Here is a 25,009-nt window from a genome sequence, read left to right on the forward strand (position 1 = left end):
TAGGATATTAGATTTGATTTGATTCGGTGGAAATTTATGTAGCTTGGTTTGTTAGGAAAGTAGATTAGATTGAGATTATATCTTTCCATGTTTATCCTTTTGAGTGTTCTATTTAAACACTTGTTCGCTCATCTAAGAATTAGTAATTTCCCTAAATTTATCAAACTAGCAAAACTTGTTGTTGTTCCATGGGGTTCATTGAGAATATCCATGGCCGTTGCATGGCTTTGAATGGAATGATAGTGATTTTCTTATTAGCACTTGCTCTTGTCATCAGCAGCGATAGAGTAGGAGGACGAAGAACAGGTCTATCTAGAGAAGAAGTTTTGGAGCTCGATAGACAGCTAAAGCTTCTCAAGAAACCAACAATCAAGTCTATTCAGGTACTATTATTTACTTTCCACCTTCCAATACATTTGTAGTGTGGTACATGATTGATGGTTTCCTCATTAGTTATAAAATTTCTAAGAAGACATCGCCTATCCATCAATTAAATTAAGAGTGTCTATCTATATTCTAAAAAGTAGAACTAAAATAGGTTTTTGATTTCTGCAGACTGAACATGGACAAATTTTTGACTGTGTTCACATCCACAAACAACCAGCTTTCGATCATCCGTTGCTGAAGAATCACAAGATCCGAGTATTTTTTCTGCTCCCCATCTCATAATGGTTATTATTATTATTATTATTATTATTATTAATGTTAATAATAATAATAATATTATTATATATATCTACTAGGATATAGCTAGAGAAAAAAGGAATTTCTTTTCTTTTTTTGTTGGATTTACACATCAGCATTACTCTTTTACCACTAACCCATTTGTTGATATCTAACATCTATCTCTATGAGAAATTATTTGAGTGTAAAATCGTAATCTACATATGAAAAGTACCTACCTGTCTATGACATTTACGATAAAAAACGACCAAGAAGAGGTAAAGACATATGACAATGACGAAAGAACTACTTTATATTACTATGCAGGACACCTGTAAAATATTGACGGATTCCGGGAACCTGAAGAGGAACAATAATTATAGAAACCTCTATCGATTGGAGGGCTAGGATCAGCCTATATCGATTGGAGGGCTAGGATCAACCTATGGAAATGATTTTTCGGGCACAACCGATTGATGTTGTGTTCCATCACATGGACGGTTTGGATCAACCTATAACCCGTTATAGATCGGAGGGTTCGGATCAACCTATGAAATTATTTTTGGGGCACAACCTATGTAGGCAGTGGCCCATCTACTGGACGGTTTGGATCATCCTATGGTACGGGCCATACCGTACATTTTAATAAAGTGAGGAGTGCGATCATCAAAATACGGTGAGTAGTGCCATTATAAAATATGGTAGTGAGGATATTAGCACTATATATAATTTGAAACCATCGTTGTTACTTGGATGTTCCCACGCAGGTCGGGTTCAACCCGAATTTGGGTTGGGTCGGGTTAAGATTTTTCGCAAATCGGGTTGGGTTGGGTTGGGTTGGGAAAAATAAACCCGAAGTGGAATCGGGTCGGGTCGGGTTGGGCTGTCGGGCAACCCGACCCGACTCGAAACCCGAATTTGGGTTACATCTGAAGAAGTTCTGTATATGTGCTTTTCTTTTTCAACATTGAAATAGTCTCCATATTCCACAATGGACGGTTTGGATAATCCTATGGTGTGGGCCATACCGTACTTTAATAAAGTGAGGAGTGTGATCATCAAAATATAGTAATGCGGATAACATTTCCCTTTGTTAATTGTTAGTCCCTGTTTGGTTTGGATTTTGAGAATCGATTGTGAGTTAAAAACTGATTATTGGTGACTCACTATTGGTTCTCAAAATCCCAAACAACCCGGCTTGAGTTGAGGTGGTCAACAATTGGTACCATATCAAATCGGGTCAACCCGACCCAACCCAACCAGAATTGGAAATCAAGTTGGGTCGGGTTGAGGAAATTGCAAATCGGGTTGGGTCGGGTTGAACCCAGTTGAGTTGGAAATCGGGAACTACTTTTCCTTATTCACTATGTGTGGGTCAAATTACGGAAAGTTTGATATTACAAATGCAGGACACCTGCAAAAATATTGACGAATTCTGGGCACCGTAAGAGGAACAACAATTATCGAAACCTCTATAGATTGGAGGGCTAAGATCAGCTTATGGAAATTATTTTACGGGCACAACCTATTTATGTTGTGTTCCATCACATGGACGGTTTAGATCAACCTATGATGTGGTATGTACAATTCTTTGCTGGTCCGTGCATCACACGGGGTTTTTTGCTAGTGTATATATATATATATATATATATATATACATGAGGAAAAGGAGTGTGCGGTCGACCGCACCTAAGCTTAGGTGTGGTCGAGGGCCTAAACACATGGGTCCCTCACTTTTTGTGGTGATAAAAACCATTCATTTGCAAGGCCCCATCATAGATAGGGTGTGTACCAAAAATCAGCTCCATTGGATCATCCTAACCCCTCCAAAAGTGGAGGGCAAAAATGGGCAGATTTGTGGCAAACAGTGTCTGTCCATTTTGTCCTCCACTTTTGGATGGGTTAGGATGATCTTATGGAGCTGATTTTTTGTACACACCCTATCTATGATGGGGTCTTGCAAATGAATGCTTTGAGCCATCCTAACAATGTGGGCCCACATGAGTTTTTGGCCATCGACCGCACCTAAGCTTGGTGCGGTCGAGCGCACAATCTTATTCCTCTCTCTCTCTCGCTCTCTCTCTCTCTCTCTATAGGGAATCGTTTTCTACCCGATACCTCAGATAAGTTATCTGAGCAAGAGCTCAAAAAAACATATGGGCCCTGTGGACCCCGATCCGAGAGAGGCGGGGGACGAGCCCCGGAAATCTCTAGATCATCCACGTGAATGGAGAGTTCTACCAAGGAACTCTCGAAAGAAGTGCCTCCACAACATGAGTGGCGATGAAAGGTAAGATACCTCTTGATTCGGGGACTAGCCCGGATTCGAGACGTACCTTAAACAAAGAAGAGTCGTCATCTAAGAAAGTGGGCCCTGATCCCATATTATGCTCTGTTGCAATGGATAACCAGAGATACAAAAGAAGGTTCGTGCCTGGTTACGAATTTGGAAGGTCCGAAGAGCACCTCGTCCGCCCAAGTGCAAGCACGTGGTCTCTTATGCCATTTACTTATTGATTTTGAAGAGTTTTGGGTGAAAATCATGTGAAATGGGAACATATATCGCCAAGAAGACGTCTACCTAATCATGCATGTCTCGGAGATGATTAATAAGCACACACAAAAGAAATGAAATAAGTGTCACCTAAGAATAACTAGGTTATGAGTGTCATACGTAATTGGTGTCTAAATTCTGGTGTGCAAATACATGCATGCTACACCTAAAGGTATAGGGTCTGTACATGAAAGTAAGAAAACACAACAAAACACACATCACGACTTGACTCTACACTCGACTCGACACAACAAACCCTAAAACTCTAATGCAATACTTGACTCGGACCAAGATGGTCATCCATCCTGACTGCTCTACGTATCTCGGCCTCGGGAAGAATCAGAATCAACGTAGTTCGATGACATATTCTAAACTACGATGCCTAACCATCTAGAACCGCTATCCTACACTCGATCAACTAGACTCGACTGATTTTTAAAGCTTTTTGTACGATTGCTTAAGTTCAAGTGAATTGTAATTTTTTTAGGACTCTCTATATGCCCTAACTAATGCAAGTTGGTTAGCCTTAAGCTAATGCAGGTGGGCCCTACATCCTATGTATAACTAGGCTGTGCATTCTAAGAAAAACCATGGGCTGACTAAATGCTTCATAGTCTAGCCATCGGTTCGACTAAATGTCTAACCGACCATGACTCGAGGCATCCTAACTCTAGGGACACTCACACAACAACACACAGCATATCAACACAAACAGGACAACCTCCTAACTCTAAAACACCCCAAATATCTAAGACAGACTCCTAACTCTAGGGGAAGATCTTTTTTAAAAAGGTTTTGAAGAAGTTTTGTATTTTTAGAAGATTTGAAATGTTTATTTTTAAAGGTTTGGCTGGACCTGGGATAAGAATCCCAAGCTGCACTACGTACCATGTGGAAAGGGATCAAGCCAACGTAGTTCGGAACCAGATTTTCCTGACTACTCCTAATGACTCAAGATTTTTGAGATTTTTGAATTTTCAGATGTTTTTCAAGTGCTTTTGATATTTTTGACTCGAGAGGACAAAATCTTATCATCATAAGGGTAGAACAGATTTCTAACATCCCGCAAAGGTTGGACAGCATCCTATACTTTGCGGGGGGGACATAATCACAGCTTTGCAAGGGTTGGACAGCATCCTATACCTTGCAAGATTGGAAAAAATCACATGACTTGATGAGAGGTTGGACAGAATCCTAACCCTTATGATGATAGAACTGACTCCTGAAAGACTGACTCTCTAACCAAAGACAGACTCATATACGGAAAGACTCCTAATGCACAACCCTAAGAGGGGAGTGCCAGTGAGACTAGGCTAGTCTCATAAAAGAAGAATGACAGCTGATGCTTATGAGACATGACCTGTCTCCTATAGAAGAGAGGACAAATAAGGGTGCCATCGAGACTAGGCAAGTCTCCTAAACTCTGAGAACCTTATGACCAATGAGACAAAGCCTGTCTCCAAAAGGTTCGAATTTTCTGCCGAAACATAGCTTATCTCCCTAAAGGGTGGGCTCTAGATGACTCTTTCATTGCCCTTGCAATGAAAAGACAACTTCTAAGGGTTTCTAAAGACTAGGTAAATCTAAAAATAAAAGAGGGAAGCGCTACTAGGACCGAGCAAGTCCCCTAAGGATGGGCTTGGGCTAACGCCTTCATCGCCCTTATCATCAACAATCTTGAATTGCTATGACATCTTTAAAAAAATGCTTAGTGAAAGATCTCAAGCTATAGCTAAATCTTCAGGAGTCATCAAGCTAATGAAGGAATTCCTAAAAAAAAAAAAGAGTAAGATAGCATTCAATTCTGTTTTATAAAGTTTAGAACCTGTTCTTGGACTTTTTACTCATAAAACCAATTGTTTTTTAAAGATAAAGCAAGCATTTGACAACTACATCCTCAATTCTCAAAGATGTTATCTCCAATAAATGATAATATTTACAACAACTACAATAACATATATAAAACAATCATGCTACAAATTATATGAAATCTAAGCTAAACTACAATCAACTTGCCCTGCATTCCAGATAATGAATATGATATACTCATAGAAATATCTTGTATAAAAATCGTGAATCAACCTACAATATCTTATAGTGTTATGTAAGAGCAATTGCATCCACAGATAAGCACGCACCAATTCATTTCATTTACTTAAGCACAAAATATTTCATCGTCTAGATGGCAAGTAACATAAAATTTGAACACTTGTGATTGTGTTCTCTAAATGCCCTATCTCAAAGATTATTACCATCTATAGAATCAGTCTATGTGACTCTTCACATATGCAACAGCCCACCTATAAAATACCCTATGCAATGTCATCCCAAGGGTCTTCCCTTTCAACAGAAATTTGCCAAAAAGGTCATTAGAATATTTATTAGTTCAAATCCCTTATCCAATATACTTTGCTTTAAAAAATAATCCTACAAGGGATTTCGGATAAGAACAAACCTCAAGGAAAACTATACACTCAGCCCCCTAGCCCCCTTTCTCCTCTTTGAACAGCTCCCTTGTATGTATTTCCCTTTTACTTATTTTTTAGCTTGCCAAAGGGATTCGGGCAAAGAAACCCATACATAAATAGCATGTTCATATCTTTTCCTTCTCTAAACGGCCTTCACTAACATATCTTGACCATTCATTTCTACTTTCAAGGGTATCCAAAGCAAGATAAAGTGATATTTGTATCATTTCTCTCGTATATAGGGAATTGATATTGATACACTTTCCCTATTTAAATCACCCTCTCTTTTTTACTAACCACAAAAATATTAGCCACTCAGCTTGCAACCACATCGCACCAAGAGGCTAAAATCAATTTGTGAGCCTAAATCATCATCAAACCAGTTTGCTAACGCTAATCCTTCAATCATTCTATGACCACGGATCATCAAGACTAAAATCATAACTATAGCTGAAGTCAAGGATCAAGCACCATTCATAAAGACAAAGATTAATGCAGACTTTTAACACACAGGTCTTCCAACCAAAGCACAATCAGGTATAATTTTAACTATAAAACGAAGGAACCACATCAAACTATCATCATTTGAAAACATTCAAACCTACAGAACTAAACAAAAACTGATTCTCATTCTTCATCAAAGTAAAACAGGGCATACTCTGTCCAAAATTTATTCAAACATAACAATCCATAACAAAACCATGATATTACCTGTATACGTCAAATCCTCCAAATACGCAACTCAAGAACATAAACAAGCATTCAAGAGAAACTACTTACATGGACTGCTAATCGAGTTTAAAAAAAATGATCAAAGCTCGGAAAGATTTGAAATCAGCAGCTTGATCCTCTCTCCTTTCAGATTTGCAGACCTCGGATCTTGGCCGGAGATGGAATCATTGCAGGAGATAGTAAAAATCAACGGAATCCGATGATAGTGACCGAAGAAGGGAGAAATTTGCCGGAGATCCGCCGGATCAATATAAGACCACCAGATCTGATTACAGATGGCCGGAATCCATAAAATTGAGGTTGGATTTGGAATCACGATGGCCGGATCTAAGGTTTCAAATCTCAGATCTAGAGTTTTGAGGGTAGAAATGGGATTTATGGATCGAAAGTAGGAGATGCTTGTGGTGTAGATGGAGATGAAGGAGGTGACTGGTAACGAGAGATGCGCGATCGGATTCCGGCAAGAAATCCGCCGGAGAAGATGACCGGCCGGATCTCTCTCTCTCTCCCTCTAATTTTTCTCTCTACTTCCTCACTGAAATTTTTGACGAAAATCCAAGAGAAGCCTTACAAGCTCCCTTTAACCCAATTTATAGATGAGAAGAGGGGTTATTGATTTCAGCACTCCCCTCCTTTGGTAGCCACAGACAACCCTCTGCAACAGATTAGCCTATCTGGAACACACCTAAACTAAATAAATCACTCCCCTCTTTTACACTATGCGCATTATCTCGACTCATTCGCTAGGCAAACTTTCTCGGATTTTGGTGAAATTTTGCAGGGACTTAAATGGGACCCTAAGCTACCCTAGGGTTAAATTTGGGACCTTAATTGACTGATTTGGAGGGTTTTCTATTCAAAATGATGGTTTAGGGTTCGGTCAAAATGGGGTGTCTACAGGCCCACATTGCTTGGATGATCTAAAGCATTCATTTGGATAGTCCAAAGATAGATATAGTGTGCACAAAAAATCTGCTCCACAAGATTATCCTAATCCTTCGATTTGTGGAGGTTAAAGTGAATGCGTATAAACCCCCACAAATCTGTCCATTTTTAACCTCCAAAAATCGAAGGGTTAGGATGATCCTATGGAGCTGATTTTTTGGGCTCACCCTATCTATGTAAGGGCCTATCAAATGAATGCTTTGTATCATCCAAACAATGTGGGCCCACATGATTTTTTGAGCTCTTGCTCAGATAACTTATCTAAGGTATTGCACAGAAAACGTTTCCCCTATATATATATATATATATATGAGAAAACGATTTCTACACACATGTGTAGATAAGTTATCCACACACTAGCTTAAAATACAGTGGAGGCCCACATTGTTTGGGTGATCCAAACCATTCATTTGATTAGCTCTTATATAGATAGGGTGTCCACAAAAAATCAGCTCCATAGGATCATTCTAACCCTTCAAACCGTGGAGGCAAAAAATGGACAGATTTGTGAAGGTTTATACACGTCCATTTTACCTCCACAAATCGTAGGGTTGGGATGATCCTATGGAGTTGATTTTTTATGGACACCCTATCTATGTGAGGGCCAATCAAATGAATGATTTGGATCACCCAAACAATATGCCCTCCACTGTATTTTAAGTTAGTGTGTAGATAACTTGTCTACACGTGTGTAGAAACTGTTCTCTCATCTTTCTCTCACTCACTCACTCTCTCTCTCTATATATATATATATATATATATATATATATATATATATATAGAGAGAGAGAGAGAGAGAGAGAAGTGTAGCTACACATACGTGTAGCTAACTTAGCTACACCGACGGCTTAAAATACAGTGGGCCCCACATTGTTTGGGTGATGCAAACCATTCATTTGATGGGCCCTCACTTAGATAGGGTGTGCCCAAAAAATCAGCTCCATAGGATCATCCCAACCCTACGATTTGTGGAGGCAAAAATGGACGTGTAAAAACCTTCACAAATCTGTCCATTTTTGCCTCCACATTTTGAAGGGTTGAGATCATCCAATGGAACTGATTTTTTGGGTACACCCTATCAATGTGAGGTCCTATCAAATGAATGGTTTGGATCACCCAAATAATGTGGGCCCACTGTATTTTAAGCCGTCGGTGTAGCTAAGTTAGCTACACGTATGTGTAGCTTCACTTAACTCATATATATATATATATATATATCTACTATAGTAAGCCGGGATGAAAAGAGAGAGTTTTTTCGATTTTTTTGAAAAATCCGTGAGAATTACACCTCACATTTCTTGACTTTTTTGAACAAATGCCCCCATTCAACTCATATAATTGCAATCCTACCCCCCTCCTTTATGCTTTTAACAAAGGCACCCATTAGATCATATAATTTCAATCCTACCCCTCCTCCTTTATGCTTTTAACAAAGGCACCCATTAGATCATATAATTTCGGTGGGTTTTCTCCGTCGAGACACAGAGAGAGAGAGAGAGAGGGAGAGAAACCGTCGAGCTTCGATGGATTTTCTTCGTCGAGACACACACACACACACACACACACACACACAGAGAGAGAGAGAGAGAGAGAGAGAGAGAGAGAGAGAGAGAGAGAGAGAAACCGTGGAATGATAATTTTGACTTACCAAATGAAGAAAACTCATTTGGATGGCTGAGATTAGTTGGGAATTTATCCAACGGTATTTTAAGAGGGAGGACTAGAAAACCATCTCTAGGGAGCCGACTAGAGAAACTTTGCTCATATATATATATATATATATATATATATATATATATATATATATATATATATATGAGGAATTCTAGACTGAAGGGAGCCCTTGCAAAAAAGAGGTGAGAGGGCTCTCCTATTGGTTACACATCACCCTCATGCATTAATAACGGCCAAAAAGTCAGATATGATGGTGATGTGCAGCCAATGGGGGAGCAATTTCACCTCTTTTTGTCAATGGCTCCCTTCAGTTTAGACTTCCTCTCTCTCTCTCTCTCTCTCTATATATATATATATATATATATATATATATAGAGAGAGAGAGAGAGAGAGAAAACATTTCCTACACACTTGTGTAGGTAAGTTACCTACTAACTACCTTAAAATACAGTGGGGGCCCACATTGTTTGGGTGATCCAAACAATTCATTTGAATGGTCCTCACATAGATAGGGTGTCCACAAAAAATCAGATCCATAGGATCATCCCAACCCTACGATTTGTGGAGGTAAAATGGACGTGTATAAACCTTCACAAATTAGTCCATTTTTTGTCTCCATAGTTTGAATGGTTAGGATGATCCTATGGATATGATTTTTTGTGGACACCCTATCTATGTGAGGACCATTCAAATGAATTGTTTGGATCACCCAAACAATGTGGGCCCTCACTGTATTTTAAGGTAGTGCGTAGGTAACTTACCTACACAAGTGTGTAGGAAATGTTTTCTCATATATATATATATATATATATATATATATATATATATATATATATATATATATATATATATATATATATAGGGAAAAATGACCGTACTCGGTCGAGTAGATAAGCTTATCTACTCGGTCGAGCTAAAAACAGTGGGGGGCCACATTGTTTGGGTGATCCAAACCATTCATTTGAAAGGCACTTACCTTTATAGGATGTCCACAAAAAATCAGATCCATAGGATCATCCTAACACATCCAAATGTGGAGGGAAAAATGGACAGACACAGTTTGTCCACAAATCTGCCCATTTTCCATCCACTGTTGGATGGGTTAGGATGATCCTATGGGGCTGATTTTTTGTGGACACCCTATCTAGGTAAGTACCTTTCAAATGAATGGTTTAGATCACCCAAAAATGTCGGCCTTCACTGTTTTTAGCAGACCGAGTACTCGATCGCCTAAAAATAGTGGGGCCCGCATTGTTTGGTTGTATATATATATATATATATATTATATTGGTATCAGAGCGTAGGTTGTAGGCTTTGAATTTCAAAGAAAATAAGATTTGTGGGTTTTTTGTATAACTTTTTGGGTCACTGGAAAAAGCAAATTTCCACCGGAAACTGGCGAGAATATATGGTACTTTCATGTTCCCCCTTATCCGTCGGTCATACCCTGTAGACACCCCATTTTGACCGGACCCTAAAAATCCAAAAAAAGAAAAAAAATCAAAGTCCTGAGATCGAATAAAATCCCGAAGCTTGAATCCCAAGAAATTTAACTCGAGTTGCCCCCCCCCCCCCCCCCCCCAATTCTTACTTTTATCCCAAAACCAAAGCAAAAGAGAGGTGAATTATCCAGCCAGGGTGTGCCATTATTAATACCGTATGCAATGAAGCAGGGCCCAAATGTTGACCCGTGTCCTTTCCTAAGCCACTCCCTATAGTGGAAAAGTAGTTGCAAATATACTATGTAGGGGGTTGTCCTTGGAATAGGGGGGGTTGAAGTACATAATTTCCCATGTAAAAACAGTGCATTTGTGAGAATTTATGTTGCTTCCTTCAAAAGCAATCTTTGGTGGCCATTGGATCGAATCAGTGGGCTAGGATCATGTATAGGAAAGAGAATCTTCACCCTGCTTTTCACTTGGAGCACCTCATGTACCTCAAATGAATAGCCATAAATTCACTACGAGGGGCTGTCCAAGTAAATAAAAGGGGGGGGGGCTGATTATGTCATTTCCCTTTACAAAACCCAAATCGAATTAGGGTTAGGGAAGATCCCAATTTCGTGCAAGAGAAGAAAGAAGAAAGAGCTGAGAGCAAGAGAGATAGAGGGAGGAGCTAGGTCTTCTTCAACCTCTCCCATCTTCGGCAAGACCACCTCCACCATCATCACTACCCTCTTCTTCTTCTTCTTCTTCTTCTTCTTCTTCTTCTTCTTCTTCCCCACCTCCGACCTCACTCCCACCGGAGCTCCGGCCGAATCTAACCAGCCATCATCCATCGCCATCATCTCCTCCCTACACCACCCTCTCTCTCCACTGCCTCCACAACTAAATTGAAGACCACAGCCACCACGAACCCTCCATTTCCCATCATTTTTTCGGCAACCCCGCTGGAATCCAGCTACGATCCCCATCTCAATCACCACCTCAAACCTTCCCATCGATCCTAGCCACCACAACCTCCAAAACCCACTTCCATTTCTGATTTCTGCAACCCTAAACCCTCAGCCACCATCTCCTTCCACCATCCAAACCCTAATTGCTCTTTCTCTTCCCAGACACCTCCACCTCCTGCAATATTCCAGCCAATTTTCAGTCATTTTTGTGTGAACCTTGATATATCCTCTTATTCCCCTGCTCCTTTCACTTTCCAGCCATCACTTTACTTTGTTCTCATTCATCAAATCCTAAACCTTCACCTTCTTCGGCAAATCTTCATCGGAGTCCAGCCTTCCGCCATTAAATCTGGTCATTGTCATCAACCTCCAACTTCACTTTAGTTGTTCCATTCCCCTTCATAATCACTGACCTTTGCCTTCATTAAACCCTCTTTCATTTCTTCCATTAGCACTACCTCAAAGCTTAGAATCACAAAGAGATCCAAGATCCCTTGGTTTGCAGTCATCATAGTGGATCAAATGCTGAAAGAGGAAGAATAGCAGGGAATTGGCTATATCTATCATTTCAATCGGAAGGTAAGCCCTCTAATGCTTCCCTCAATTAAGTTAGAAATTGATGTGGTTACTGCAATTTTCTTTTCATTTAAAGATAGTAGCTAAGTTGATTAGAGTCTATATTTTTTTTGAGCTCGTTTTGTTCCTGTTCTTACTCGGTGGTTTTTGTCCCTGTATATTCTAAATCTGATTAATCACATTTCCTTGCTTAAAAAAATGATTTGAATTAAGGTTTTATCAGATTTCTCCTCAGCTAATAACTGAGCATTTTTTTTGAGCTCACTTGAGATTCCCTCCATTATGCACATAGGACATATAATTTGGGGATCATTTCTTTATGATGTATGTGAGTATAGGTCATTTCTGCATTTGTCAAAATTATGGAGGTTTATCTTTCCTGTGTGAATTCAGGTCATTGGGGTAATTGCAAAACTAACTGTGACTTTATTTTCGATGTGTTATGGTAATGCTCCAAAGATCATTTCTTTCATGGTATATGTGGGTTCAGGCTAATGGGCCATTTGCAAGAAGATTGTGGTTACTTCCTTTTATGTATAACTTGGAGATTTTCTTTCATGCCCTGCGTAATTCCAATCTCTGATTTCATGGTTGTTTACACTCTTTTGTTCAAATAGTTAAGGCGTGAATATTTTATTTGAGCATAGTCCATTTCACCTTGAGTTCTTTTCCATCTTGGCACTTTAAACTCGTGGTTACCTGTCAATAATTTTGACTTCCCATTGATTCCTAGCTGCGAATACAATTAGCCTGAATTTAATTTTCTTCTTCTTCTAATCCCTTGGATGCTCCTATTGAAATGGTTGCTGATGAATGCAATTTTCTTTTGCTTCTTGGAGCATCCCCTTTAAACTTCTTTCCGGTATAGAGGAGTGCTATGGTTTCTGAATTTAATTCTTATACAGTTCAAAGCTTTGGTGTGGTAAGTAGAGGAATAGTTAAGGTTGAGCTCATATCTTCATGCTTGATTTTGTTTTGACCTCGGAGATCATGCTGTGCATTTGAGTTGTATAAGAGTGAGGTCTGCTTCTTCTTGATCTCATTTATTTTATAGCATTAGACTTTGGTGTTTGGATTCGAATGATATATAGAGTTGGTACTTGATTCCTAGCTAAGGTTGTCATCCAGATTTTGTACTCTTTAGTGTAGGTATTTGAATGATGTGGACTTAAGGTTTTCTTCTGAAATTTCGTACTATTCGGGTTAAGATTGTGCTTCTTCCGAGATTGTCAATCCTGTGTGCATATATTTGATCAATACAGTGGTAGAGCTTCGTATTCGAATCCGATTTCGTCGGGATTTTAGTCTTGTTATGTTAGTTCAATAAGAGTTGTGGGCCGTGATGAGGCTACTCGGAGCACCTCCTTTCTTCTCTCCTCTTCTCCCCTTCAGGTTTTCAGTCAATACTCAGGTTTTTAGAGCTTCCCCTGTTTCCGGGACTTTCATTGGAGTTGGAGTTTCTTCACAGCGTTTGACATTGTCATTGGTTTTTGGAAACCTTCACTTGGGGTTCTGGCTATGACGGAATGTTCCTTGAGCCAACCCCTTCCCTTCCTGCCTAGAGCTTTCGCAGGTTAAGGTATTTCTTCCATTTTAGGGTCCTTCATAGAGTCATAAGAAGTCTATCTTACCCCTACCTGTTATAGAGTCATCTAGAGCCCTCACTAGGAGACACACTATGTCTCATTAAGGAGATTCTCCCTTGGAGACAAGCCTTGTCTTAGAAGAGTTTCCCCTTTAGGAGGCTTACCCAGCCTCATGTTAGAGTACCCCTTTCTTCTAGATCGAGTCTTTGACATATTTGCCCCCATTCTTGGTAGCGTTAATAGCGAGTCTTTGACTTATTTCCCCTCTCATGTTGGTAGCGTTATTAGAGAGTCATTGACTCATTTGCCCCCCTTCTTTAGTCTTGATAGCTAGGAGTTTCTTCTTTAGAGTTGTTGTCATTCTTCTTTATTAGAGACTAGCATAGTCTTATTAGAGCTTTGCTTTACTTGGGATTTTAGATCGTTTTCTCTGTTCTTGGGACACTTGTTTACTTGTTGTGGTTCGTCTCTTTGAGACGCTAGTTGCCTCGGGGTTTCCCCTTTAGCTTTAGGGCTTTGACCTAGTTTATGGTTGTACTTGCGTGTTCCCTTTAAGGGTGAAAACATTTAAAGATCCAAAAAGCATTGAAGAATTTTAAAATCCGAAAAATATTTGAAAACATCAAAAACCTTTAAAAAAATCAGAAAAAGTTAAAGTTTTTAAGAGCGTAGTTAGGAAGTTTTCTTTCGAACTACATTGGCTTGATCCTCTTCCACGAGGTACGTAGTGCAGCTTGGGATATTTATCCCAAGTCCAGCCAAATTTTGTAAATAAATCATTTGAATTCTTTAAAAAGTACCAAAATCTTTTAAAACCTTTATTTTTGAAAACATCTTCCTCTAGAGTTACGACTTTGTCCTAGGTAGAGAGTTTTTTTTTTTTTTTTTTAGAGTTAGGGGTTTGTCCTTGATGTATTGTTTGTTTGTTGTGTGCTTGTTTTAGAGTTAGGGGTTTGTCCTAGAGTTATAGGAACGCCTCCGTCCGGTCAGTTGGCGATACACATCACCGACTGATGACTAAAATATGATGTGTTAGCCTGCCCTTTGTTTTTCTTAGGAAACACAGCCTAGTTACACATAGGTTGTAGGAACCACCTCCATTAGCTTAGGGCTAACCTGCATTTAGTTAGGGCATATAGGGTGTCCTAAAATCCACAATTCACTGTAATCTAAATGATCGCTCAAGAAGCTTTAATACCTAGTCCGGTCTTTTAGATCGAGTCTAGGATAGAGGTCTAGGTGTCTTATGCATCATAGTTTAGAATAGGTGCAAAGAACTACGTTGCCTTGATTCTTGTGGAGACGGGGATACGTAGGCTTCTTTAGATGAACATCAGACCATCCAAAGACTCGGGCTAAATCGTTAGAGTCTTAGGATTTATTGTGTGGTTATATTCCATGTTGTGTTGTGTTTTCTTACTTTCATGCATACCTTATACCTTTAGCTGTAGCATGCATGTGTTTGTTCACCAGAACTTAGACACCCATTAGGCATGTCACTCATAACCTAGATATGCTTAGAAGACACTTATCTTTTATTCTTTTGTATGTGCTTGTTATTTCTATCCCCGGGTCATACATGATTAGGTAGATGTCTTTCTCGGGGATATTTCGTTCCCATTTCACCTGATTTTGTCCAAAATCCTTTGGAGTTAATAAAAATGGCATAAGAGACCAAGTGTGCACACTTGGACGAATTGGGGGTGCTCTTCAGACCTTCTCCATTCGTAATCAGACACGAGCCCATGTAAATTTCTGGTTATCCATTGCACAGAGGATTTGATTTTGGGGTTCCATGGCCTATCCATGGATGGCGACTCTGAGTTATTTTAGGTACGTTTCAGTTTGGGGATTTATCTTTGGATCAAGAGGTATCTCATTTATCGCCACTCGTTCTATGCTATGAAGGTGGCATCTGTTTCGAGAGTTCCTTGGTAGAACTTTCCTTCACATGTGGATGATCCGAAGGCCGTTGGGGGCTCGTCCCTCACTTCTCTCTCGGATCGGGGTCCACATACCCTTAAAATTTCGCCATGTTTTGACGGTCGGATTGTGAGATAATAAATTTTAAATTTCAGTGGCAAATTCTGTAATTGTTTATTAACGCTACCTGCTTCTGAAACAAATATTGGGAAGATGACTAAATTTAATTAGTAACAAGGGTTTTTGCTAGCGACTTTCATGAAAAGCCCTTTTGCACTTGGCTTGTGCATGTGACGAGGCATGTCAGATGAAATAAATGTGTAAGGCAAAGTCTTCCATAAAGTAAAAACTGTATATACATTTAGAGGAAGTCTAAACTGAAGGGAGCCCTTGCAAAAAAGAGGTGAAAGGGCTCCCCCATTGGCTGCAAATCACCATCATATTTGACTTTTCGGCAGTTATTAATGCATGATGGTGGTGTGCAGCCAATGGGAGATCCCTTTCACCTCTTTTTTGCAAAGGCTCCCTTCAGTCTAGAATTCCTCATACATTTATTATATAATATAATAATAATAATGGAGGGTGGCACGTCATGTTATATGCTCCCCCATTGGCTGCAAATCACCATCATATTTGACTTTTCGGCAGTTATTAATGCATGATGGTGATGTGCAGCCAATGGGAGAGCCCTTTCACCTCTTTTTTGCAAGGGCTCCCTTCAGTCTAGAATTCCTCATACATTTATTATATAATATAATAATAATAATGGAGGGTGGCATGTCATGTTATATGCGACCACCTACCGTACATATAACTTTTCCAAAAATTAAGCTTTTATACATTGTATTATATTATAGTATCACAGTGGAAATCGGTTTTTCAAGACGGTTTGACCCTTTTCCGAGCGATTCTTGGGGAACCGAAACTAGTTCCGGGACCCTCTAGGTCCCCTCTATCTTTTGTGAAAATTTCATAGGTACTGTCTTCCGTTTTTTTTTATGAAATCTGAACTTTTTTGGCATATTTGGGTTCCCTTACTACAATTCTTTTGGACTCATTCTTGGTAAAATTTTTACAAGAGAGGAGTGTTCCCTGAGGTTTTACGGCATTCTGGATCCATTGGTGTAGGTTTCGAAGCCATCTGATGATCGGATATTATAGCTCATATGTAAATATGCTTATAGGCCTCCCTTTGTGAGTTGTTTTTGGACCTTTTAAGATTCCCGTTTTCGGTTAGTTGTCTTGCTTAGATGAATCAATTGCATAAAATATCTTCTTGTGGTTTACATGTTTGGTTTACTTTTAATGCACCCAAACACATATTGTGGATTCTTTGTATGCCCCTACTTGATCTTTCAACCCTTATGATTCCTCGTGCTTGAGGTTATGAGGCATACTATTAATTGAGTACATGCTAGTTTTATTATGGGACATGAAACTAATATGAAGATTGGCTTTTAGGCTCTTATATATATATGAGAAAAGTGTAGCTACACATACGTGTAGCTAACTTAGCTACACCAACGGCTTAAAATACAGTGGGCCCCACATTGTTTGGGTGATGCAAACCATTCATTTGATGGGCCCTCATATAGATAGGGTGTGCCCAAAAAATCAGCTCTATAGGATCATCCCAACCCTACGATTTGTGGAGGCAAAAATGGATGCGTAAAAACCTTCACAAATCTATCCATTTTTGCCTCCACAGTTTGAAGGGTGGGGATGATCCTATGGAGCTGATTTTTTGGGCACACCCTATCAATGTGAGGGTCTATCAAATGAATGGTTTGGATCACCCAAACAATGTGGGCTCACTGTATTTTAAGCCGTTGGTGTAGCTAAGTTAGCTACACGTATGTGTAGCTTCACTTAACTCTATATATATATGAGAGAACGGTTTCTACACACGTGTAGATAAGTTATCTACACACTAGCTTAAAATACAGTGGAGGCCCACATTGTTTGGGTGATCCAAACCATTCATTTGATTGGCCCTCACATAGATAGGGTGTTCACAAAAAAATCAGCTCCATGGGATCATCCTAACCGTTCGAACCGTGGAGGCAAAAAATGGACAAATTTGTGAAGGTTTATACACATCCATTTTACCTCCACAAATCGTAGGCTTGGGATGATCCTATGGAGCTGATTTTTTATGGACACCCTATCTATGTGAGGGCCAATCAAATGAATGGTTTGGATCACGCAAACAATATGCCCTCCACTGTATTTTGAGCTAGTGTGTAGATAACTTATCTACACATGTGTGTAGAAACCGTTTTCTATATATATATATATAAGGAAAAGGGAATCTAAGAGTTTGCATAGCCCCCTATGCAAACTCCCCACAAATACGGTACAACCAACACCATAGGATGATCCAAACCATCCTTTGGATCGCCACAACTTAAGGTTATGCCCCAAAAATCATTTCCATAGGATGTTCCTAACCCTCTTATCTATCTATTTTTTATGACTATTTATTTTGAGATTTTATATGATGTGGTCGTGTAAATCTGTCTTTTTCAAAAATAAGGTACCGCCCACACCATAGGATGATCCAAACCGTCCATTTGATGGGACACAACATAATTAGGTTGTGCCCCAAAAATCATTTCCATATGATGATCCAACCCTCTTATCTATTGAAGTTTCCATAATGTGCAGTCCCTCTATAGATCTCTATAGATCAGATATTTTTGGGGAACCACCTACTTAATCTTTGGTGATCCAAATGGACGGTTTGGGTCATCCTATTAGGGGTAAAATAACAGGCCCCTCCCTATGCATAGGTTCGGCAGAGGTGTAAAATTGTGGGCCACACCTTATGAATGAGTTTCAGTGGTGGGCCCACTACATTGAAACATGCGGTGTAAAATGGTTTGCCCATGCTAGGCATAGTTATAAAATGTTGGGCCCCGTCCCATCATAGCACTATCTGTATAATAATGGGGCCTGCTGCCCTATGCATGTGTTTGTGTAAAGATTGTGGGCCCACAAGATCAAGTGCAAAAGGGTGGCCGCACCCATGCTATATTCGGGTATAAAATGTTGGGCCCCGCCTCTATCAAAACCAAAAATGAGATATAAAGAAACGGTTTTCCAATACAATTTTTTCTTGGAAAAAAAGCGAATAACAATGGAAAGAAACATGCTCAGTATATATTATAGATATAGTGACCGGAATTTTTCCTTTGCAGATGTGCCCTGGTTCCTTACCCAAAGGGATAATTGATAAAGAAGCTTCATCTATTAACATGCCATTAGAAATCGGGCTCAAGGACGGAGGTTGCCCACAAGGAACTGTTCCAATCCGGAGGATTAAAAAACAAGATCTAATAAAATATAAATCTCTTCAAAAATTTAGGAAAAGATATTCTTCAAAAGTTGCTGCATCCCCTCAGATTCGTGTAAGTGTAAAAGGGATTGCACATGGGACCTCAAGATTGGTTTAGGTTTATAGAGTGATGCTTCATTAATTGACTCATGACTTTTATCTACTATGCAGCTTGTGGTACTAACTACATATATAGCAAAGTATTATGGTACCAAAGCAACCCTCAATAGATGGAGCCCAAAAGTCGCTGGCACACAATACACTGATACTAATATTTGGATGGGTGACTCCAGCGGAAATATTCAACTTGGATGGGAAGTGAGTAGCCTTTTATCCAATGCACATGTTGCTTATATGTTGTACATGGTCCTTTTTCGCTCTTAACGATAACAAGGAAAATGGTGCTCGTATTATTCAAACAGTTGATTACAACAAAAAGCTCCCAGTAGCCAATTAAATTAGAAAAGGGCAAGGTGAGTTTGGCTCATTATCAAAACAATGAAGTGCAAATATCATTAGCCACACACACATATATATACACACACATACACACACATATATAGAACGGTTTCTACACACACTAGCTTAAAATACAGTGGATACCCATATTGTTTGGGTGATCCAAGCCATTCATTTGATTAGCCCTCACATAGATAGGGAGTCCACAAAAAATCATCTCCATAGGATCATCCAAACCCTAACCGTGGACGCAAAAAATGGACAGATTTGTGAAGGTTTATACACGTCCATTTTACCTCCAAATATCGTAGGGTTGGGATGATCCTATGGAGCTGATTTTTTGTGGACACCCTATCTATGTGAGGGCCAATCAAATGAATGGTTTGGATCACCCAAACAATATGCCCTCCATTGTAATTTAAGCTAGTGTGTAGATAACTTATCTACACTTGTGTGTAGAAACCGTTTTCTCATATATATATATATATATATATATATATATATATATATATATATATATATATATCGAAAAAGTGTTGCTGCTCAGTCTTGTAGCTAGGCTTATTTACTCGGTCGGGTTAAATACAGTGGGGGCCCACATTGTTTGAGTGATCCAAATCATTCACTTGAAAGCCCCTTACCTAGATAGGGTGTTCACAAAAAATCAAATCTATAGGATCATCCTAACCTATCCAATAGTGGAGGGAAAAATGGACAAACATAGTTTGTCCACAAATCTGCCCATTTTTCCCTCCGCTATTGGATGGGTTAGGATCATCCTATGGGTTTGATTTTTTGTGGACACCCTATATAGGTAAGGGGCTTTCAAATGAATGGTTTGGATCACCCAAACAATGTGGGCCCCCATTGTATTTAACCAAACCGAGTAGATAAGCCTAGCTACAAGACCGAGTAGCAACACACACACACACACACACACACACACACACACACACACATATATATATATATATATATATATATATATATATATATATATGAGAAAACGGTTCCTACACATATGTGTAGATACGTTATCTACACACTAGCTTAAAATACAGTGGGGTCACATTATTTGGGTGATCCAAACCATTCATTTTTAAGGCCCTCACATAGATAGGGTGTCCACAAAAAATCAGATCCATAGGATCATCCTAACCATTCGAACTGTGGAGGCAAAAAATGGACTAATTTGTGAAGGTTTAAAGACATCCATTTTACCTCCACAAATCGTAGGGTTGGGATGATCCTATGGATCTGATTTTTTGTAGACACCCTATCTATGTGAGGGCCTTTAAAATGGAGGGCTTGGATCACCCAAACAATGTGGGCCCCCACTGTATTTTAAGCTAGTGTGTAGAGAACTCTCTACACATATGTGTAGGAACCGTTTTCTCTCTCTCTCTCTCTCTATATATATATATATATATATATATATATATATATATATATATATATATATATATATATATATATATATATATATATAGAGAGAGAGAGAGAGAGAGAGAGAGGAAAAAGATTGTGCGCTCGAGCGCATATTAGCTTATATATGCGCTCGAGGGCCCAAACCCATGGGTCCCACATTTTTTGTGGTAATCCAAACTTTTCATTTGCAAGGTCCCATCATAGATAGGGTGTGTACAAAAAATCTGGTCCATTGGATCATCCTAACCCCTCCAAAAGTAGAGGGCAAAAATGAGCAGATTTGTGGCAAACGGTGTCTGTCCATTTTGTCCTCCACTTTTGAATGGGTTAGAATGATCCTATGGAGCTGATTTTTTGTACACACCCTATCTATGTAAGGGCCTTTCAAATGAATGCTTTGGATCATCCTATCATTGGGGGTCCACATGAGTTTTGAGCGCATAGAAAACTATATGCACTCGAGTGTGCAATCTTTTTCCCCACACACACACACACACACACACACACACACACATATATATATATATATATATATATATATATATATATATATATATATGAGAAAACGGTTCCTACACATGTGTAGAGAGTTATCTACACACTAGCTTAAAATACAGTGGGGGCCACATTATTTGGGTGATCCAAACCATTCATTTTTAAGGCCCTCACATAGATAGGGTGTCCACAAAAAATCAAATCCATAGGATCATCCATTTTACCTCCACAAATCGTAGGGTTGGGATGATCCTATGGATCTGATTTTTTGTGGACACCCTATCTATGAGAGGGCCTTAAAAATGAATGGTTTGGATCACCCAAATAATGTGGCCCCCACTGTATTTTAAGTTAGTGTGTAGATAACTTATCTACACGTGTGTAGGAACCGTTTTCTCATATATATGAGAAAAGTGTAGCTACACATACATGCGACGGCCTAAAATACAGTGGGCCCACATTGTTTGGGTGATCCAAACCATTCATTTGATAGGCCCCCACATTCATAGGGTGTGCCCAAAAAATCAGCTCCATTGGATGATCCCAGCCCTTCAAACTGTGGAGGCAAAAATGTACAGATTTGTGAAGGTTTTTATACGTCCATTTTACCTTGACAAATCATAGGATTATGATGATCCTATGAAGCTGATTTTTTGGGCACACCGTATCTATGTGAGGGCCCATCAAATGAATGCTTTGGATCACCCAAACAATGTGGGCCCTCACTGTATTTTAAGCTAGTGTGTAGATAGTGTGTATATATATATATATATATATGAGAAAACGGTTCCTACACATATGTGTAGAGAGTTCTCTAAACACTAGCTTAAAATACAGTGGGGGCCCACATTGTTTGGGTGATCCAAGCCATCCATTTTAAAGGCCTTTGCATAGATAGGGTGTCTACAAAAAATCAGATCCATAGGATCATCCCAACCCTACGATTTGTGGAGGTAAAATGGATGTCTTTAAACCTTCACAAATTAGTCCATTTTTTGCCTCCACAGTTCGAATGGTTAGGATGATCCTATGGATCTGATTTTTTGTGGACACCCTATCTATGTGAGGGCCTTAAAAATGAATGGTTTGGATCACCCAAATAATGTGGCCTCCATTGTATTTTAAGCTAGTGTGTAGATAACTTATCTACACATATGTGTAGAGAGTTCTCTACACACTAGCTTAAAATACAGTGGGGGCCCACATTGTTTGGATGATCCAAGCCATCCATTTTAAAGGCCCTCACATAGATAGAGTGTCTACAAAAAATCAGATCCATAGGATCATCCCAACCCTACGATTTGGGAGGTAAAATGGATGTCTTTAAACCTTCACAAATTAGTTTATTTTTTGGCTCCACAGTTCGAATGGTTAGGATGATCCTATGGATCTGATTTTTTGTGGACACCCTATCTATGAGAGGGCCTTAAAAATGAATGGTTTGGATCACCCAAATAATGGGCCCCCACTGTATTTTAAGCTACTGTGTAGATAACTTATCTACACATGATTGTAGGAACCGTTCTCTCATATATATATATATATATATATATATATATATATATATAATATGCCTTATGTGGACATCCTATCTATGTGATTGGCCCTCACATAGATAGGGTGTCCACAAAAAATCAGCTCCATAGGATCATCCTAACCCTTCAAACCGTGGAGGCCAAAAAATGGACAGATTTGCGAAGATTTATACACGTCCATTTTACCTCCACAAATCGTAGGGTTGGGATGATCCTATGGCGCTGATTTTTTGTGGGCACCCTATCTATGTGAGGGCCAATCAAATGAATGGTTTGGATGACCCAAACATTATGCCCTCAACTATATTTTAAGCTAGTGTGTAGATAACTTATCTACACTTATGTGTAGAAACCATTTTCTTATATATATATATATATATATATATATATATATATATATATATATATATATATATATGAGGAAACTGTTGGTGAGCTTAAGCTCACCAAACTTATGGTGAGCTAGCTTGCCCAATCACATGGGGGCCCACTTTGTTAGGATGATCCAAACCATTCATTTGAAAGTCTCTTACATAGATGGGGGGTGTACCAAAAATCAGCTCCATAGGATCATCCTAACCCCTCCATTTGTGAAGGACAAAAATGGACAAACACAAATCTGCCCCATTTTTGTCCTCCACAAATGGAGGGGTTAGGATGATCCTATGGAGCTGATTTTTGGTACACCCCCTATCTATGATAAGGCCTTGCAAATGAATGGTTTGGATCACTCCCCAAAATGTGGGACCCATGTGATTGGGCAAGCTAGCTCACCATAAGTTTGGTGAGCTTAAGCTCACCAACAGTTTCCTCTATATATATATATATATATATATAACAACACTTTTCTCTATTGTTATACGTATATTTCATTATATACATTGAGAGAGAGAGTATTGTCCTCCAAACATATATTTGTTATCTCATTTTGGACTAAACAGAGTTTTGCCATCTCATTTTAGATTAGCTTTCCCAAATATATTGGATTTTCGTATATGACTACAGTTAGCTTATATATGTGACTTCTAGTTTTGAATTTCTCAGGTAAACCCAACATTATACAGTGACCCTTACCCTCATTTACATTCATACTGGACGGTACTATTCAAACATTCTTACTTTTTATGGCACTTGACTTAAATAATGAATCATAAGCAAGTCACTAATTATATATGTATGTACAATTGTATACATACAGGCAGATGGTTATAATAAGACAGGGTGCGATGACGTTCTTTGCCCAGGTTTCGTGCAAGTTAGCAGCTCAATACCGATGGGCTTTGCATTTCCAGATGTTTCTGTGTATAGCGGAGCCCAATATGATGGGGATTTCACCCTTTTCAAGGTCATTCAAAATTCCTTTACCATATTTTTCCAATAGCTTAAGGGGCCTTTTGGATATGCGAATTTTAGAATCCAGGTTTTAGTTTGAAAACAGTGTAAAAGATGGTTTATGATCAAGCTGCCGTATGCTGTCCCGACAACGTTTCTTGGATTTTAAGTAAGAAATCCAGGTTTTAGAAATCTCTCCCCCACCTTAAGATTTCTAAAACCTGGAAACATGGGACGATCTCCTGCTCGTCAGGAAGAAGGGTGAGAAATCAAAAAACGACTGCGGGTCTCTTTCTTCTCTCATCTCCCATCTACAGTTTTGAGGAACTCCAAGATTCTAAAATCCACATATCTAAACAGCCCCTAAAAGTCACACTCATCTAATTGATCATATTAATTGACCAATTAATGTCCTAGAAATAAAAGAAAAATGATAGAAGATTATGAGAATAATTAAAGCTGACTTTTTCATTCTTGTGTTTGGTTCATTATAGGATCCGCTTAGTAAAGATTGGTGGTTACGGTTTGGAAGAAATAATAGCGACCAAATTATCGGGTACTGGCCTAAGGCACTCTTCACTTCTGACTTGGCTGATCATGCTCAGACTATTCAGTGGGGTGGAGAAGTTTTCAATCAAGCAACAGCTTTGCCTTGGCCTCCGATGGGTAGTGGCCATTTTCCAACTGAAGGATATGGAAAGGCAAGTTACATTGGAAACATTCAAATTATAGACATAGGAGGCAATTATGGAAGACCTAACAGTGATATAGATGCAAGTTCCGTACAGAGTCCAAATTGCTACAATTTGGTGGGGGATCAAAATTTGCCTCTTGGGGGTTATTCTCTCTTATTTGGCGGACCTGGGGGTAACTGCCCGGAATAATTTGGTTCCATGCTAATTTCAAT

General features: G+C 39.1%; 1 protein-coding gene across 1 annotated transcript; it reads left to right on the forward strand.

Annotated features, from left to right (window-relative positions):
- Window positions 1–188: 188 nt before the first annotated feature.
- LOC143855869 (protein neprosin-like) lies at window positions 189–24,986 on the forward strand. Its single transcript, XM_077365923.1, has 7 exons — window positions 189–383; window positions 556–642; window positions 18,717–18,926; window positions 19,025–19,171; window positions 23,815–23,868; window positions 23,969–24,115; window positions 24,597–24,986. Exons 1-7 carry the CDS (start codon window positions 189–191, stop codon window positions 24,984–24,986), a joined length of 1,230 nt encoding a protein of 409 aa, XP_077222038.1.
- The last annotated feature ends 23 nt before the right edge of the window (window positions 24,987–25,009 follow it).

This window comes from Tasmannia lanceolata, unplaced genomic scaffold, assembly GCF_043159265.1.
Source record: "Tasmannia lanceolata isolate RefF3 unplaced genomic scaffold, GAP_Taslan_0.1 ptg000023l, whole genome shotgun sequence".
Taxonomy (NCBI): domain Eukaryota; kingdom Viridiplantae; phylum Streptophyta; class Magnoliopsida; order Canellales; family Winteraceae; genus Tasmannia; species Tasmannia lanceolata.